General features: G+C 54.2%; 1 protein-coding gene across 4 annotated transcripts in view; it reads left to right on the top strand.

Moving 5' to 3' along the window:
- The window catches only part of KAZN (kazrin, periplakin interacting protein), a 1,133,108-nt gene that overhangs the window by 967,255 nt on the left and 147,482 nt on the right, over positions 1–18,371 (top strand). For 2 of the 4 annotated variants that reach the window (XM_004272419.3, XM_049696055.1), the window contains exon 1: positions 4,821–5,289. The exons of the other annotated variants lie outside the window; for them this stretch is intronic. In XM_004272419.3, the coding sequence (XP_004272467.2) occupies positions 5,082–5,289 (208 nt within the window). In that variant the 5' untranslated portion in view covers positions 4,821–5,081. Of the gene's footprint in view, positions 1–4,820; positions 5,290–18,371 lie in introns of those variants that run through there. 4 annotated transcript variants of the gene reach the window in all.

Genomic DNA, 18,371 nt, shown 5'->3' with positions numbered 1-18,371 from the left:
GCGGCATGTGGGATCTTCCCAGAGTAGGGCTCGAACCCATGTCCCCTGCAATGGCAGGCGAATTCTTAACCACTGCACAACTAGTGAAGTCCTGTGATTTACTTCTAATGAACAAAACAGGGAGAAGGTGATGGATGCCATTTCCAAGATTAGGTTACAGAGACAGAGGTTTCCATCTTGTGCACGTCCTTTCTTGCTTGAAGCCCTTGAAGCCCTTGAGGGAAGCAAACTGCGATTTTTCGAGTAGATCTATAGCTCTGTGGCAAAGAATGAAGGTGGCCTCAGACCCACAGCCGAGGAGGAGCTGAGGTTCTCAGTCCAACACAAGAAACAGAATCCTTCCAGAGCCACATGAGTGAGCTGGGGAGTAGATACTCCCCAAGGAGAGCCTTGAGTTGACTGTGCCTTTGCTCCCCAGCTGACACCTTGCCGGCAGCCTGCGCAGAATTCCTGAGCCAGAGGCACCCAGCCAGGCCACCCTGGATTCCTGACCCACAGAAACTGAGAGATAATAAACGCTTCTTGTTTCAAGCCTCTGCGTTTTGGGGAGATTTGTCACGCAGCAGTAGATAACTAATACACTTGCTCTCACTACTAGCAACACACACCAAACATACCCCCACAGCCATCATGAGAAGGATTAAAAAGACTCACTCGGCCATCGCGGGCAGAGCTGGGAAGGCCCTCCTCACATCTGCTAACCCAGCCCTTCATTTTGCTTTTGCCAGTGAGGGCACTTAGTTGCAGAGACAGAATGACCCTTTGCCACAGTCACACACAAGCTAGGGGATCGCTACCGAGGTCTCCAGACTCCAGGAACTCATGAGGGTGTTATAGACAAAACAGTGCAGATCCCTAAGAATTCACAGTTGCTACCTTGTCTTAGTGCCAGGTGTTTGAAAAGAGCACTGTTGGCTGGAAAATCTCAGTAAAGCCTCCTCTACAAATACTAAAAACACAGCCAAGAAAAAAAAAAAAAACCTGAAAATTTCCAGTGGGCTCAAATATTCAATTTCAAGTAGATATCGAATATAGTGGAGTTCTTTAGTACAACGTTTCTGGTTTTGTTCCTTAAGCCAAATATATCTTGTCATGTCACTTGCTCCTGTGATCTAAAGGAAGTTCCCCTGGCAATGAAGGTACACTGTGAATGGGAACTGCACTGATCCCTTGTGTCCCTGTGCCCCAGCCTCCTTTTTGTTTCCTTTGGTGGCGCTGTATTGGGTCATGGGGACATCATCTGGCCTCAGAGCTTAGAACTGGAGCAGCCTCCCAACCCTCGGGCTGGGTCGCCCATCCCCACCCCTGCCCGCCCCCACCTCGAATTCTCACTATGCCTTTGCTCCTTCTGAGTTGTCAGGAGGACTGGATGGGGCCAGTTCCTGCATCCTTTCCCCACACCCAAATCCTCCCTTCCCGCTGCCTTGCAGAGGCTGGATACGATGTACGCTGGAGAAGGACAGAGTGGCCACATCCCAGGCCCAGCTGTCTCCAACATCAATTCTCAGCATCACCCAGGGAGGCCGGGTAGATCTTCTGGGAATAGGACCAGCTACATAATCTGCAGATCCCAACGCAAAGTGAACATGTGAGGCCATTAGTTCAAAAATAATGAAGAATTTCAAGGCAACGACATTAACCCCAGCATAGGGCCCTTCTGCAAGGCTGCACGTTCAGAAACCAACCTGGGCTTGGAGTCTCCGATAAAAACCACCCTGGAGCTGCCGTTCCTAGAGGGCCTGCCCAAACTGCTCAGAGCAGAAAATGGGCTGTCGCTTCCCGGCTGTTGCGTCTCCTGTTGCAGAGCTGAGCAGAAACATCTCGTAGGCCCAGGGTGTCCTCAGAATCAGAAACATACCTCCAGGAGGAAAGACCTCCCACCCAAGGCAGATGGTTTTCTGGAAGGCTGCAGGCTGCTGCTGTCAGAGGCTGGCCTGCTCGCAGAGCTGTGGACAGAGAGAGAGGGAGGGAGACAGAGAGACTGAAGCCAAATGGGGAGGCCTGGGCAGTCTGAAAACCCCAGAAAGCAAGGGCAGGTGTACCCAACTGCCATGTGAATTCCTGGCCCTGAGTGTGGGGAAAACACACACACACACACACACACACACACACACACACACACACACACACACACAGCCAGGCCAAACTTGGCTGAGAAAGGAGAGCAGCAGAATTTCCCCAGGGCTGGGGGCTTGAGAAACAGCTTGGATCATTGAAACGTCAGTAGAAAACACGTGCAGACTCCTGAGAGGTTGCAGAGGGGACCGACAGGCCAAATAGAAACTTCTAGACATATTTCCTTTGTTGTTCTTTCTCCTCCCTCTCCTCTTTCTTCTTAGGTTTTAAAAAGTTGCCAACATTTCAAATTTAGACTTCACATAAAAATTCATATTCCTGGCTTCCCTGGTGGCGCAGTGGTTGAGAATCCGCCTGCCAATGCAGGGGACATGGGTTTGAGCCCTGGTCCGGGAAGATCCCACATGCCACGGAGCAACTAAGCCTGTGCACCACAACTACTGAGCCTGCGCTCTAGAGCCCGCAAGCCACAACTCCTGAAGCCTGTGCACCTAGAGCCCGTGCTCCACAACAAGAGAAGCCACCACAAGGAGAAGCCTGTGCACCGCAACGAAGAGTAACCCCCGCTAGCCACAACTGGAGAAAGCCTGCGTGCAGAAATGAAAACCCAACACAGCCAAAAATAAATAAATTAAATAAATTTTTTTTAAAAATTCGTATTCCTAGTAGCTCCAAAAAAAAATCCAGAACCTCTAGCAACACTAGAGCCAAGTTCCTGTATGACAGCAATCTACTGCCTCCGCTACAGGGGCTGGTGGCCTCTTGTTTGCCGCAGTCCCCATCACTCCTAAGGTCTCCCTGACGTTGAATCCAAGTGGCAGGTGCTACATATTTGTGCTTGCGCTGCTGTTTTCTCGTTATGGAGTTAACGGGAAAGTGAATGTTTCTATCAAAAGTGGGAAACTAGGAGGTTGACCAAGAGTTCCATGTACTTCAAGAAATATGGGAAAGAGCATGTTTCTTTGTGGAAGCGAAGAACCTCCCTACAAGTTTAATACGCAAAGAATTTCTAAGTAAAAAGAATACAACCTAAATGCCCTGCGAAACAGACCACAGCAGTCCCTGCACTGCCCACCTCACTCAGTCGTGTCCCTGTTGCATCCAAAACAGAGTCTCCTGGACCAGATGTCTCCAGAATGCGGGGGCACTCCCAGCTTCTTCTCCCATGAGGGCTCAGAGCGGTCTTTCTTTTGTTCTGTTCTGATGGTTTTCCCAGCAAAGGCAGAGGACTTGGGGGATTCCTAGCATCTCCTGTCACTCGGTGTGGGGTCAGTTTCCTTCTCCCAGAGCTGTATGGGTGTTTAACCCCATGGGTGGGTTTCTTCCCGAGCCGCGAGTACCACCAGCGTTTGGCGTACCTGTCAGCCCTCCACTGGGCAGTTGAGGGGTCCAGTTCGACAGGGGGAGGGGGTCTGAGGCAGCCCTGTGGCCTTCCACAGCTGGGCTAGTGTCCCAGTCATTGGGAGGGCAAGGAAAGTAGGGGGTGGGGTGGAACCTGGGAAGGCCATGGTGGATGTTGGCCAGGCCGTAGTGGTTGCTCAGATGCAGGGCTCCCCGCCCACAGTCAGGAAAGTGACCTGCAGAAGGTTTTAGAGATTGGTGGGGGCGGGGGGGGGGAAGTAATTTGGTTCCCACCAATGGTTGGAGAGCCATATGCCAGTACCTATAAGTTCCCAGAGCTCAGGCCTGGGCCAGTGGGAGCCATAGGTGACTGAGCCAGGCCTAGAAGGGGTGGGGTGCATGCTGCCTGGAAGGGGAAACTGAGGACACCACGGAAAGTGTGTGATTCCTTATCTAGCCACGTAGCGTCGCCTTCCCATGTCTGCCACAGGGGGAAACCGGACCTGCCACCCAGGGCTGCGGGGAGATCATTAGTCCTTCTGAAGAACATCGTAATCCCCAAATCAAAGGGGGTTCAGAGCCGCAAACTCACCATACAGCGAGCTCTGTCAGCCACAGGAGCACCCGCTGCAGTGGGTGGGCTCTGATTTGCAGACCCTCCAAGGAGCCAATTCCTACAGGGCTTGACTGGCCTAATAACTGCCCCACCCACTCACTCGGGGCGCCCAGCTCCTGACCTCCCCTGGGAACCACCTCACCTGCCACATGGCTGCCCAGAGCGGTGCTCAGAAGTCGCACTGAGGATGGACAGGGTGGGAATTCCTGAGGCCCCATTTTATAGATGGGGAAGCTGAGACGGAGGAAGTGCCCCGCACCAGTTTACAACTTCCTCATAGGTGTGGACCATATATCAGTTTTCCTCCCCACTGGCCCAGCCATTGCGCTCGGTACTGTATGCACTTAAAGAAGGACTGGTCACACAGTACAGGTGAGTGAAGGAGATGTCCCAGAGCTCCCACCCCTTTTCCTGCCCGCTCTTTCCGCCCTCTCCCGGCCACTTGCGGGGGCTTCAGCTCTTTAGCAAGGCTGTCCCAAGGGTATCAGAAGAGTGGAGAGACACATGCAAACTGGGGTACCAGGCAGCTGTCCCCTTGATGCACACACTTGCGGTTTTCAAAGACCTGGATTCAGGCCTGTCACTCCCGACCCCCGTGACACTGGCCATCTTTCTAACCCTGAGTTTCTCCAGGAATGCCCATGCTGGGGATGCACCGAGCGGCCAGGGCCGGGCCTACAAAGGGGCGACGCGGCCCTCCCCCGGGCCCTGGGGCGAGTCTGGGCGCCGCGGAGGGGCCGGGGGCGGGGCCGGGGGCGGGGCGAGCGGCGGCCTTCGCCAGCCCGGAAGGAGCGGGAGGAGGAGCCGCGCGAGTGAGAGTCGTTCCCACGTGAGAGGGTCGGCGGCCGAATTCTTAGTGTGCGGCGGCCGCGGACCTCCCGGTGTCCGGCGAGACGGAGAGACCAGGTCCGGCGCGCGCGCGCGGGCGGGCGGCGGGGCCGGCGCTCGGCTGCGCCCCGATGCGGCGGCGACCCCGGGGGCTCTGAGCCCGGCGCCCGCCGTCGGAGCCCCCCGCGCCGCCGTGGGCAGCGCCCCTCGGGCACGCGGCATGCGGGCGGCCGACTCTGGCACCTGGGAGCGCGTCCGCCAGCTCGCGGCTCAGGGCGAGCCGGCGCCTTCCTGCGGGGCGGGGGCTGGGCCTGCGCGCCCCCCGGGACCGCCAGCCTGCGAGCCGGGTGCGGACGCGGCGGGGCCCGGCGATCGGCCCCGCGCAGGGGCGCCCTCCGTTCGAGCGGATGGCGACTGCAGCCAGCCGGGTAGGTGCGCGCCGGGAGGGGAGGGTGGCGCGGCCTCAGGCCGGGGGAGGGCCGGGGCCGGGCGCGCGGGGGCGCTCCCGGCCGGGATCGGGCCGCCGCTCGTGGCAAAGTTCTCGCCGCGCCCTTGACCCAGAGCACCGGACGGGGTGCAGGGGGAGAGGCGCGGGACGTGGAGTTAGTCTTAAGCATGAGGGCAGAGGTTGTGGGGCTCCGCGGCCTTCCGGCAAGAGCCCCCTATAGAGTTGCAGAGGGAGGTCAAGGCCAAGCCTGCAGGAGCTGTGCGATCCCGCGGCGCTTGGAGACCCAGGTTTGGGCCATTTCCCGCGCCTGATCTGGGAAGCGTGGGAAAGGGGCCAGCCTCGCGCGAAGTTGGGGAGACCCCCTGTGACCGCACCTGTAACCCACCTGGCAGCCCCATAAAGTGCCGAGGGGAGCCTTCCCGCCACCCCGCGTAGAGGAAAGTGAGGGCTCGCATTTGCTAGGAGCGAAGAGGTTTCTCGTACACTTGAACGACTAAGGCAGAAAGAGAAATCGCCACGGAGGAGATAAATGCAGTGGTCTAATTGTGCATCGTTGGCTAATCCGCCCCAAGCGGAGACCAAGCGGAGAGCCCCGTTTGAGTGTTAAAATGTTCCGAGTGGATGCGCCCGTTCCATTCCGTTCCGGTCTCAGCTGGTCCCTCCCCGCTGAAGTTAGGTCATGGAGGGTGGGGCACAGGAACCCCTGGATCCTCCAGATTCCACAGTAGGAAGGTGGAAGGGCTTCCGAGAAGGGTCTGTCATCATCAGTTTCAAGTTTGAATACTTTTTCCAGGAAAAACGGAGGTGGGGGGGACCACATGATTATTATTTCTTGAACACCCAATGTGTTCCAGTAATTTATATGCGGTGTCTTAAAATCTTATCACCACCCTGGCAGTGAGGCTGTGTTATCTCCAGGAAGATGAGGTCAGAAAAGGCCGGAGTTTAAGGGACTTGCCCAAGCCCCAAAGCCCTGAAGCCATGGTACTGGAATTTCAAATTTTGTCTGTGGATTGACACCAGCATGCCTCTCCCAGGCAGGAAGCTTACCAACTGGGAAACACCAGGCTTATTTACCTAATAATTATTTCTTTCCTATGAGAAAAAAGTCGACTGCCAGGCTCCTTAATTCCAGACTGCCTGTGTTGGTTTCCCCAGGAGATGGAATCCTGAGCGTCAAGAGTTCTAGCCACAGTGGCTGGGACCACCAACCAGCTGGCTCTGATTAGCTGAGCTGCCACTGGTGTCCTGGAACAACTGAGGTCTTGGGTCACCAAGGGTTGGGAAGAGGGACCCTGAGGCCTGGAAGGAGCTTGAGTCCCTGGGTGGTTGGCTTAGGGGCTGGGTCTGCTGGAGACAGTCCCACCTCCTCCCCTGTTGCACAGAGCAGTTAGAGACCAAGACAGCTTGGTGTGAAACAGAGCAAAGATGCAAAGAGGAAGCAAATGGGAGGGCTTGGGCAAGTTGCTTGATCTTTTTCAGATCCATTTTACCCATCTGTAAAGTGGAGATATTAATAATCTCGATTAACATTTTGATCATTCAAAAGCTCATGTCTGGGGCTTCCCTGGTGGCGCAGTGGTTGAGAGTCCGCCTGCCGATGCAGGGGACGCGGGTTCGTGCCCCAGTCCGGGAAGACCCCACGTGCCGCGGAGCGGCTGGGCCCTTGAGCCATGGCTGCTGAGCCTGCATGTCTGGAGCCTGTGCTTCGCAATGAGAGAGGCCACAACAGTGAGAGGCCCGCGTACCGCAAAAAAAACCAAAACCAAAACCAAAAGCTCATGTCTGGATGAATGGATAAAGAAGATGTGGCGCGTATATACAATGGAATATTGCTCAGCCATAAAAAGAAACGAAATTGAATTATTTGTAGTGAGGTGGATGGACCTAGAGTCTGTCATACAGAGTGAAGTAAGTCAGAAAGAGAAAAACAAATACCGTATGCTAACACATGTATATGGAATCTAAAAAAAAAAAAAAAAAAGGTTATAAAGAACCTAGGGGCAGGACAGGAATAAAGACGCAGACGTAGAGAGTGGACTTGAGGACACGGGGAGGGGGAATGGTAAGCTGGGACGAAGTGAGAGAGTGACATGGACTTATATATACTACCAAATGTAAAATAGATAGCTAGTGGGAAGCAGCTGCATAGCAAATGGAGATCAGCTCAGTGCTTTGTGACCACCTAGAGGTGTGGGATAAGGAGGGTGGGAGGGATACACAAGAGGGAGGAGATAACGGGGAGATATGTATATGTATAGCTGATTCACTTTGTTATAAAGCAGAAACTAACACAGCAATGTAAAGCAATTATACTCCAATAAAGATGTTAAAAAAAAAAAAACCTCATGTCTGCAAAGCACCTTGCCTGGGTCATAGTTGATACTAATGAATGTAAGTCGTCAGCTTTACTTGTGGGGCACCTGTTAGTGCCCCCATTGACTCAGGTTCCCATTAGGATGTGATGCTGTCTGCTCCATCTCCACCCTCTGAACTGTGTTGAGATGACATTTGTCTTGTCTTTAAAATACTTCAGTGATCCAAGGCTGACTGTTGGGCCAATGGAGGCTGTTATTATGTACACAGGTAGAAGAGGACTGAGTGGAGATAAATGGGTTTACTTTGTGTCTATATAGACCCCACTTGTGTATTCATAATAACAATGTCCTAATGACATGGTGTAGCTGAGAAATGCCTGTCTCTGAGGTCTGGGGGTGGTTCTTACTCCAGTGGCTCTCTTGGTGTCCCTTTGGGGCAGAGAGCAGTGGAAATCTCCTTTCCTGATCTACAGATGGCATCACTGGTGTGAAACAGGATCAAGCCAGCAGCAGAACAAGAAAGTTCTGAGTTCTCTCTACCCTACCACGCTTCACGCTCTTGGCGTCTGGTTCTTAAAGACCAAGCATAGTTTCTGAGAAGGTCTGTGGCGGCTGGCATTGAGGACAGCGTGTCGTGGACACAGGTGCTCAAAACCATTGGCTGTCGTGAGGGGTCTTCCTCTGGGAGGTCCTCTTCGCGCTTGGAACCGCAAGCTGAAATTATTGCTGAAATAAACATTTTAGCCAGGCTGTGAGGTGACTCACGCCAGGATCTTAGCACATTAGTCCCCAGCCTAATGCGATGCTCGGTTTAAGGAGCTGCAAGAGTGCTCTTTTGGGTGACAGCGTCTGGAAACTGGCACTTTCAGGGGTTTGGGGAAGGGGAAAGAGAGATGCTTGCTTGGCGGGTTGGAGGCTTGGCACCCTGACATTGCTCGTGGGGGATGTCCTGATGTCAGCAGAGTGACAGACCCAGTGCCGGTGACAGCTCCGGCCTCCAGGGTGAGGCCCCTTCCAGGGGAGGTTACCATTTGCGCCCGGACTAGGGAACAGAGCAGGAGATGCAGAAATTAGACACAGTGTCGGTCTGCACCTGGTTCTGCCCCAAATCTGTTTGACCTTGAGAAACTCCGTTAACTCAGTTTCCCTGTTGGTGTGGTGGGAATGACTCCACTGGAGGAGAGATTCTTCCAGAGCCCCCGCAGAGTGTTCAGGTGATCGCTGAGCCTTCTGAGACTGAGAACATGAATGATTCCCTCTTTGACTGTCCCTTCATTCAGTTACATTTCTTGAGCATCTACTCCTGCCAGGCACTGTTGTAGCTGCCAGGGATGTAGCAGCAACGAGACAACTGCAGACCTTGTTTCCATGGAGCTTATATTCTGTGGGAGGAGATTTCCAGTACACACAGGATACACACAGGATGTGTCAGGGGATGGTAAATGCTATGTACAAAAAAAAAAGCCAGGTGAGGGGTTAGCGTGATAGGAGCGGGTGCTTTTTAGTATATAGGTAGGTGGTCAGAGGAGAATGAGGTGAGGTATGTGGGTGCTGAGTCCCTAAGGCAAGAGGATATTGCCGGTCGGCTAAAGGAACCAAGTCATTTTTTTTTAGCAGTGTGACTTGTGGGATCTTAGTTCCCCAACCAGGGGTCGAATCGAACCCAGGCCCCCAGCAGTGAGAGCGCCGAGTTCAAACCGCGCGGACCGCCAGGGAATTCCCGACCAAGTCATTTTTTTTTTTTTTTTTTTTGGCGGTACACGGGCCTCTCACTGCTGTGGCCTCTCCCGTTGCGGAGCACAGGCTCCGGACGCGTAGGCTCAGCGGCCATGGCCCACAGGCCCAGCCGCTCCGCGGCATGTGGGATCCTCCCCGGACCGGGGCACAAACCCACATCCCCTGTATCGGCAGGCGGACCCTCAACCACTGCGCCACCAGGGAAGCCCCCAAGTCATTTTTTAAAAGTTGTTGGTAAATTAGTATCTTCGTAGACTGGGCATATCTGAAGCCTACCCAGACTACCTTCCTTATTACCCATTTGAGTTCTTATCTCCTCTTGCCCCTTCCCCTTACATAAAGTCCCCTGGACGAGGGGACCAGGCCTGTGTTTCTGTGTCCTGGCTTTCATTCTGTGGCCTCCCGGGGGCCAGGCTTGGTGGTGACCAAACGCCGAGCTTTCATCAGTCAGTCCTTCCGCAACCCAGGGGGAGGTGCAATTGCTCATTTCATCCACAGATGGGGAAACTGGTGCTCAGAAAATTAGTAACTTGACTGAGATCACATAGCTAGTAGGTATCACAGCCAGGACTTGGTCCCAGATTGTAGACCTCAAAGCAGTGTGAAAAGACCTTGTCTTGGTCTTAAGAAAGTAGGCTTGCCCTGGTGGTGCAGTGGTTGAGAGTCCTGCTGATGCAGGGGACATGGATTCGTGCCCTGGTCCGGGAAGATCCCACATGCCGCGGAGAGGCTGGGCCCGTGAGCCATGGCCGCTGAGCCTGCATGTCCGGAGTGCTCCGCAAAGGGAGAGGCCACAACAGTGAGAGGCCCAGCGTATCACAAAAAACAAACAAAAAAAAACAAACAAACAAACAAAAAAGAAAGTAGACTCACATTAAGTGTCAGGTCCATTTTTCCTTTAAATTTTTATCTCTTAAAAAAAAAGTTTGTCCTCTCCTTGATATTCGTTGGTTTAAGCAACTCAAGCATTTGCTTATCTTTGTGCCTTTAGCAATTTCCTCATTAGGTCAGCTTTGAGTTATCCCTTCTGTAAAGGATTTCTGCTGGGTTGGCGTGAGGTTGAATCTCCCCGCTGGAATCGGGGATGCTCTTGGAAAGTCACCCACTAGGACCACGAGGGTCTAGTGTGAGCCTCGTCAGTAATGGGGTGGGACAGAGATAATTGGGGTGTTGGCTGTTCTGGACAATCAGGAAGGAAAGTCACTACACTTGAATATATTTCCGATTGGTTTCCCTTGGGAGGTTTCCTGTGGCCCAGCCCCCTCCACCCCGTGTGACTGCTCACAAAGGGGGACTGAAAGTTCCTTCTGCCGGGGCAGTGAGTGCAGGACACAAGGTTTGGAATCAAACACAACCTGGTTTGAATTCACCAGCTCTGCTGCTTACTAGCTATGTGTCCCCAAGCAAGTTAGTTAATGTCCCGAGCCTCAGTTTACCCATCTCTAAAATGGGATCATATTACCCACCTCAGAGTTGTTGGACAGGCATCTGTATGGTTAGCATCCTTCATACATGGGGCCTGCTGCCTACCTATGCCATAAAGGGGAGGGGAAATTCCCATTTATCCAGAGTCCAAAGGACTTGAGTGTGTGGGGGTATAAAATTCTTTAAATATTTGAAGTTTGAAATATTGAGATTTGATGAGACAGGTGGTTTTGAAGGAGTGCTAGCCTTCCAAGTCATCAGAAAGGCCTTCTGAGTCATCAGGAAATTTCCAGAATGGTCTTTCTATTTTGTGTAATATTCCAACTTAGTCAACTGGATGATTTGCTAGAACCCTCCAGCCATTCTGGGGAAAGAAGAGTTTACTCCCTTTTCAATCATCTCAAGAGCCACAGGGCACGCATAGCCCAAGGAAAGTAGCAAACACGCCCCAGCTCTAGCCTTTCTCACCTGCGACACAGCCAGTTGGCACAAGTGGAAAATCAGGCACATTGGCGTGCGTACGGATTTTAGCCCCAGCAGATAAGCATACCAAGTGTGTCATTAAAGCTGTCCAGAGCGGTCCCCATGGGGATCCTGTGTTTGTTGTGAGTCACTAAGGGCTCTAAACACTCCAGAGAGGATGGCGAGCCGTGGTTCCAAGGTGTGTGCGTGCAGGTGTGTGCAGCTATGTTGTGTGAATTTACTCTCCGTAAACGCGTTTCGTGTTGAGCGCATCAGATGAGTGCCTGTCCAGGAGGGGAAGAGTCAGGATTGCCTCCTGTTCATACAGACCACCCCTTCCGTTCCCCTTGGGATAGCCACCCTGAAGGTGAGGACTTCAGGCTTTCTCTTGTCTGCTGTTTGGATGCCTTCAAGAGAAGCCAGTTAGAAGACGCTGATTGTGGCAGTTCCTCAGAGCCCTCACCAAATGGCATTAGCCCAGCAGGTGCTGTCGCAGCCCCAAATTTGGAAGAAATTAACAGCCAGAAAGGTATGACAGGTATGTGGGTCCCGCCTGGTGTCCTGGCCCTGAACTGGGTGACGCTAAGCCTGGGCTGAGAAGGGGAGTTGGTGGATTCAGTGGTGGTGAACCTCTGATTGCGTCGTGCTGGGTGGTGGGGACCTCTTCGGGAACACCCACCACCCGGTGGCCAATCTGCAGGTGCTGACAGCTTCGTCTTTTGTCGCCGCCCGGGTTTGGAGGCTGGCTTGGTCTCCCAACTAGTTTGGGCTGTAACTTTATCACAGGCATTGTGTTCAGTACCTTTTAATTGTACAGAAGCTTCAGAAAGCTCTCCCTGGGGGCCTGGAGAGAAGTAAGAACAACAGCTGCTAGTTCCTGTATGCTGTATTCCCTCACCTTACGGCTCAGCCTTGCCGGTGCACTCCTAACTCTGAAGTCCTGTGTTCCCCGGGGCAGGGAAGAATCCGTATTTCTTTTGGGTAAGGTCCTATTAATGATGAAGAGTCACTTACTGAGGGCCGCCCAGGAGCCGAGCACTTTGTTACCTGCGTGCCTGTTCATCTCTCCCGGCCCCTGTAAGGCAGCTGGCGTTCTCCCCATCTTACTGGACAGACAGTTGAGGCTTAAAGAGGCTACACAGGTTATAGTAGGCGACTTTTCCAAGCTGCCGTGCTGGCTGCCTGCCCCACTGCTTCTTCCTTGTGGTTTCATTCATCAGCTGACGATTCCCCGACAGCCAGTGGGGCACCAGGCAGAGGCTGTGATGCTCAGACTCATGGGATTTTCTCATCTTTGGCACGCTGTCATCCAGTCAGCCAGGGACAGTTGGGAGGGAGGGCCCCTGGGGCCCAGAGCTGCTCCCTTGGCTCCAGCAGACTTACCGCATGCCTCTGGCCCAGCCGGAATCCAAAGAGGCTGGCTGGCCCATGATGGAAGATTCGACCCTGGCCATTTGGGAACCTGGAATGCAGAGCCCTGAGAGGGAAACCTCGGCAGGGATGGGGTCAATTCAGTCCCTCTCCAAAGTGAGGGAACTGAGGCCCAGAGCGAGGAAGGGACCATACTGCAAGGTGTCATGTGGAGTAGTTTCCAGGGTCAAATGTGGAAACTTACAAAGGCACTTGGATGTCTTGGCAAAGCTGGACGTTCTCTCTCTTCAACCTCTTCCCTAGCTCTCTCCTGCCTTTTGAAGGGGGGTGGGGCTCAGACTTTGGGGATCACAGCGGTCTGGGGTGATTGCTAGTGTGCAAATTCTCAGGCTCCACCTTGAGGTTTTGGCTCTGTAGGTCTGGGGAAGGGCCCGGGAATCTGTATTTTTATCAAGTGCCCTGGGTGATTTTTTTTTTTTTGCGGTACGCGGGCCTCTCACTGTTGTGGCCTCTCCCGTTGCGGAGCACAGGCTCCGGACGCGCAGGCTCAGCGGCCATGGTTCACGGGCCCAGCCACTCCGCGGCATGTGGGATCCTCCCGGATCGGGGCACGAACCCGCGTCCCCTGCATCGGCAGGCGGACTCTCAACCGCTGCGCCACCAGGGAAGCCCGCCCTGGGTGATTTTGATGCAGGGTTTCCACAGGTCAGACTTTGAGAACCTCTGCTATTCATCTTTCTGGGGCTGGTTGATTTTAGAGTACGGAACAAGGGAGGCCACATACTCTGGCTTTTACCCCCTGCGCCCTGACATAATCCTTAGCAGCGTCCTTTTCCCTCCCACAGGTGACCCAAAGTGGAGACGAGGTGCATGGACATCCTAGTTAAATCCCACTTCTTCCTTTTCTAATCCAATTCTCCGCCCCCATCTCTCCCTGCCCTGCTCACCCCCCCACCTCATTCATATCCTCAGAATCTATTAGAGGCACACGCATTTCTGTCCTGTGCTCTCACTGTGCTGTGGTAAGAAAGCAGCCAGTGTCAGGCTTTGTCTTTGCTTGGATGTCCTGCTCTGCGCCCCAGGCCGCCGCTAGCATCCACTCACCCTTTCACTCAATCAGTATTCCTTCTTGAGCTCCTCGGAGGGGCCAGGTCCTGGGCTGGCGTGCTGAGGAGTCACAGGAGACCACACCCTTGACCGTCCTGATTCTTCAGACTTGGTACCAAACCCACCAGCCCAGGCCGCCCCCTCCCTACCCCACTTGGACCCCTTTGGTTGGTGGTTTGAATGCTGTGCCCATGGGAGACGTGGTCAGCTGAGTGGCCAGTCTCTGCTTCCTCTTGGCATCTCTCGCCGTGTCCACAGTACAGCCGGGAGCCACGGGGACTGTTTCCGTCACTTTATGTACCCTATGGACTTTCTCAGCTCCCCTTGGTGGGGAGCCCAGGGGCCTGGGTGGCTGACCAGAAAGGAGACTTCCATCCCTGGCATTCCCTGTGGGCTCTGGAGTGGACGTGGATGCCCGCACCCGCCCCCCTCCAAGTTGGACTGCTTTCTTCAGTGTGGATAGAAACGGCCGCCCTGGGTGGAGTCTTTCCTCTCTTTTGTACCCTGGGAGAGACCGGGGGAACCCCTTTTTACAGAAGGGGAAATGGAGGCACAGTGTGATCTCTTTGGGCCAGAGCTGTCTGATAGAAGTCTCTGCCTGTGCTGTCCTATATGGTAGCCATTGGATTTAAAATGTAGCTAGTATGACCACAAAACTGAATCTCAAATTTGATTTGAAAGGCCACGTGTGGCCAGTGGCTACTGTGTCAGATGGTGCAGCCGGCCCTGAGTCAGGGCTTGATACCACAGATGTGTCTGTGGCCCATCACAGCTCATGAAGCCTGTGGTGTGTTTTTCCACTGTGCTCGTCTAAGGCTGCCGTGCTTCTCCATGTGGTCTCTGGACTGCCTGCGTCAAAATCACTCAGAGCTTGTGTGGTTTTTAAGTTCCTGGACCCTCTACCGGACCTGGACAGTCAAATATCTGCAGTGGTCCCAGGAATCTGCACTTTAAACTCGTCACCTCCACCCCCAGGTGATTCTGATCTTCTCTGAAGTTCGAGAACCACGGGCTCTAGCACGTTCCATCTCTACTCCTGGCGGTCTCCCCAGCCTCCAGTAGCGCCTCGGTACCCTTTTGCTTTTGTCCCCCACCCCAGCCCCTACCACCCCACTTCATGCACCAGGCCAGGGGCTCTCAAGTTCGGGTGCCAAGACCAGCAAATCAGCCTCACCTGAGACCTTGTGAGGAACGCAAATTCTCAGCCTGCCCCACACCTGCAGAATCAGAAACTGGGGGTGATCCCCGCCATCAGGGTCTTAACAGACCCCTCAAGGCGATGCTGTTGCCGCTTCAGCTTGGAGCCAATCGCTGCGCAAGACTGCTCTGGGAGGCTCCTTCCACTTAAATTATTCCCCCAAGTCTCTTCTGTCTTCTCCTCCTCTCCCCCTCCCCTTCCCTCTTCCCCCTTCCCTCTGTACCCCGGCCTGTCCTCTCACCAGCTGCCAGAAGCTGCTGAGACCCTTCCACACCCAGGGTCTGCGGGGAGCGTGGCGAGATGATCCCTCTGCCTTTCACAAGGGCCTACGGGGATCCGGGCCTTACCCAAGGGGCGGCCATCACGGGGATGTTACGGGGAGGCAAGCAGAGCGGTGGCCGGCAGCACCCTCACCCCCATCCTCTCTCCCAGCATCCCAGGTGGTGGCCGCCTGCCCACCCTGTGCCAGAAGAGCAGAGGGCCAGATGGGCCCATTTCCCTGGGGCCCCCTCTTGGGGCAGGGCCCCTGCTGCTTCCCCTGGCATCCATCAGCCCGGAGGAAGTTGGCACAGCTCACAGCTGTGCTCGACAGACAGCGCTTGTCTATTTCCTGTCTTCCCAGTGTTTACAGAAAGCAGGGGAGCTGGAGGCCGGATCAGACGTGACCGTGCTACTTATCCGCTGTGGGACCTTCCTCGTGCAGGTCGTTCCCCTCTAAACCCCAGTGTCCTATTCCATGAAATGAGATCTGTAGTGCCAGCCCGGCTTAGCTCCCAGATTTGTGGTTGCTTTTTACGCGAGCCCTTGGACGTAGATGTGCTTTGCACACTCGGAGGCACTTTACAAAGGTGGTTGGTACCACCTCAGTGCTGGTGAGGGCGGACCTGTGCCTCGGGGAACCGACTCTCTCCTGGTTAGCTTGGAACTTTCCTGGTTTCAGCACTGAAAGTCCCACATCCTGGGAAACCCCACAGTCCCAGGCAAACCAGGACAGTTGGTCTCCCTAGCTGTACCCCAGTGGCTTCCAGACACTCAGCTTTGCCAGCCACACTCAGCTGCTTTTGCCATATGGAAAGTGATCCCCTCCCCGACCCTGCCCTCCCAGAAGTTAAGGCATCACCTCCCTGACTCCTGACCCCCTCTACCTTTGCTGCTCGCATGGACCTTATGGCCCTGCCCTCACTTCCAGCTCACTTACATCTCTGGGCATCGACCGATGGCCTGGATGACCCACCACCCAGATTCCAGCTGAGCATGTCTGTATTAAATCACATCTGCCATTTGTTTACTTATTCGCTCACTGGATAAACACTCATCAGACCCCGACTGGGTGCCTGGCGCTGACAGGCTGAGCCACGCCAGCTCTGCCCTCGTGGCGCTTACATTCTGGAGGGGTTTTCTGCCTAGAACGCCTAACTGGAACCAGAAGGATGCCCTTCCTCGACCTCTCCCTGGAGCCAACAAAGCTCCTGGTTCGTCCACCTGGCAGGTGTTGAGTACCTGCTCGGCCTGGGTGTGGTGCTGGGAGCCGCGAACAATGTCGGCCGCTTTCCTGGCTCCCGTTAAGGGGCTCAGGGTCTCCTGACTGTCCCATGAACCGGCCAGCTCGTTCCCACCCCTCACCTCTTCTTCTCAAAGTCCAAATTCCATCCTGTCCTGGCCCCATGACCCCTTCTGCACAGCCTTTCCTGCTCATTCCAGCCCCTCTGTGCACAGTCCTGCCTTGCCGTGGGCGCGTCATCTGGAGACCAGGTCCTGCAGGAACATTTCTTGAGCGTTAGGTGGGGCCTTCCTCCTGAACTGGACCCGTGGAGGGGGCGGGGGCCACAGGGCGCCTACGCATCTGCCTCCCTCCGTATGCCTAGAGCACACAGTAGGCTTTCAGGAAACGCTCCGAACAGGAGGAAACACGCAGATGTGAATTTCTCAGCTGGAAGAACCTTAGGAGACATCGAATCTGGCAGATGTATTGGCGCACCTTTGGAGGGGCCTCACCTGGCAGGTAGGGCAGCACCTGGAGAACACCTGCAGCCCCACCAGTAACTGTTGGGGTTTGGAGGGGTCAGTAAATATATCCCTCTTTCCTTCTGGAATTTGGGACCCGCCAAAAGATAGAGACAGAAGTGGGACAGATAGAGCATGTGGCTTGGGTGCTGCTGGCCCCGCTCCCCTGCACGGGACCCCGTTCTCAGGCCCGGCAGCCACAGGCCCAGATCCGATGACCTAAGATAATGAGTCCATTGGGTTTTACTCCTGGCCCTCGTCCTTTGTGTCACCTGGTCATTGTATCTCCATAAGCAAGTGGACAGTTTACCTTTCAGTTTCCAGAATCTTTGAGCGTGGTAGAGCCCCCGAAGTTCTTTTGTTCATTTATTCTGCAAATAATTATGGTGCACTTGTCTGGACGAGAATCCTTCTTAAGTATCAGGGATATAGTCGTAGATAAAACAGTCCTGCCCAAAACATGGTCCTCCCCTCGTCAATCTTAAAGTCAAGGACATTTTCAGAAAATTAGACACCAGAAACTCTTTCTGTGTTTCCATTGTCATTGAAAACTTCCTGAAATGCCCTTTTGCATTCAGGGAGCCTGGACAACTCCCTTTTTGGAAGTTAGGCTTCTGCAGACCTTTCGGGTCCTAACTCAGAAGCTGAGCATCTTAGGACAGGTGGTTGTACTTGACCCTACAACTCCCACTGCTCACATGTAAGAAAATAAGAAGCCATTGCGTCAGGGAGTCTCTTCATTGTTTGCTTATTTGTCCTCCAACCTAAGCCAGAATCCTAGTTAACTGGGCCTTGCAGCTAGCTGGGACCTTGCTAGAGGAGGTTTGATTGTGTGTTTGGGCAGCTGCAGGAGTGTTTGAAATGACCAGCAGCTCCTCTCCCTTCTCTTCCTGCTGGCCTGTTGGTGTCGGCATCAGTGACTTCCCCCAAAGGCCGTGTGTCCCTGTGTGACCATCTCCCCAAGGTGACTGGGCTTCTGTCTGCGGCCAACCCTGATGACCATGGGCCAGAGCCCCACCCTCTTGCTGTCACCAAGCCCGTTCCTCCCTCCTGCTTACTGGGCTGACTTGCTGGTTCTGTTCTCTGGGTTCTTTTCAGAGACTTACTGTTTGCCAGGTGGACAAACCAGTGTTCTGAGTAGTCGCGCACTTAGAGGCACCCTAGCTCCTCCCCCACTCCCATGTCACTGAAACACTGTAAGGTTCTCGTCACTTACATGCACTCATGAAAATCATGCAGGGGAGCCTGATCTAAGCACTCCTGCTTTGCAGGGTTGCCTGCATTAAACAACCAAGATAAATTAGGTACATTAATCACCTCATTTTCCAGATGGAGTAACTGAGGCACAGGGAGGTTAAGAAACTTGCCCCAGGCCGTAAAGCCAGGAAGCAGAAGAGGTAAGGTTCGACTCGAGTCCAGCTGGAACCCAGCTGGAGCCCA

This window comes from Orcinus orca, chromosome 1 (assembly GCF_937001465.1).
Source record: "Orcinus orca chromosome 1, mOrcOrc1.1, whole genome shotgun sequence".
NCBI lineage: Eukaryota > Metazoa > Chordata > Mammalia > Artiodactyla > Delphinidae > Orcinus > Orcinus orca.
This window is presented reverse-complemented; position numbering and strand designations above follow the sequence as displayed.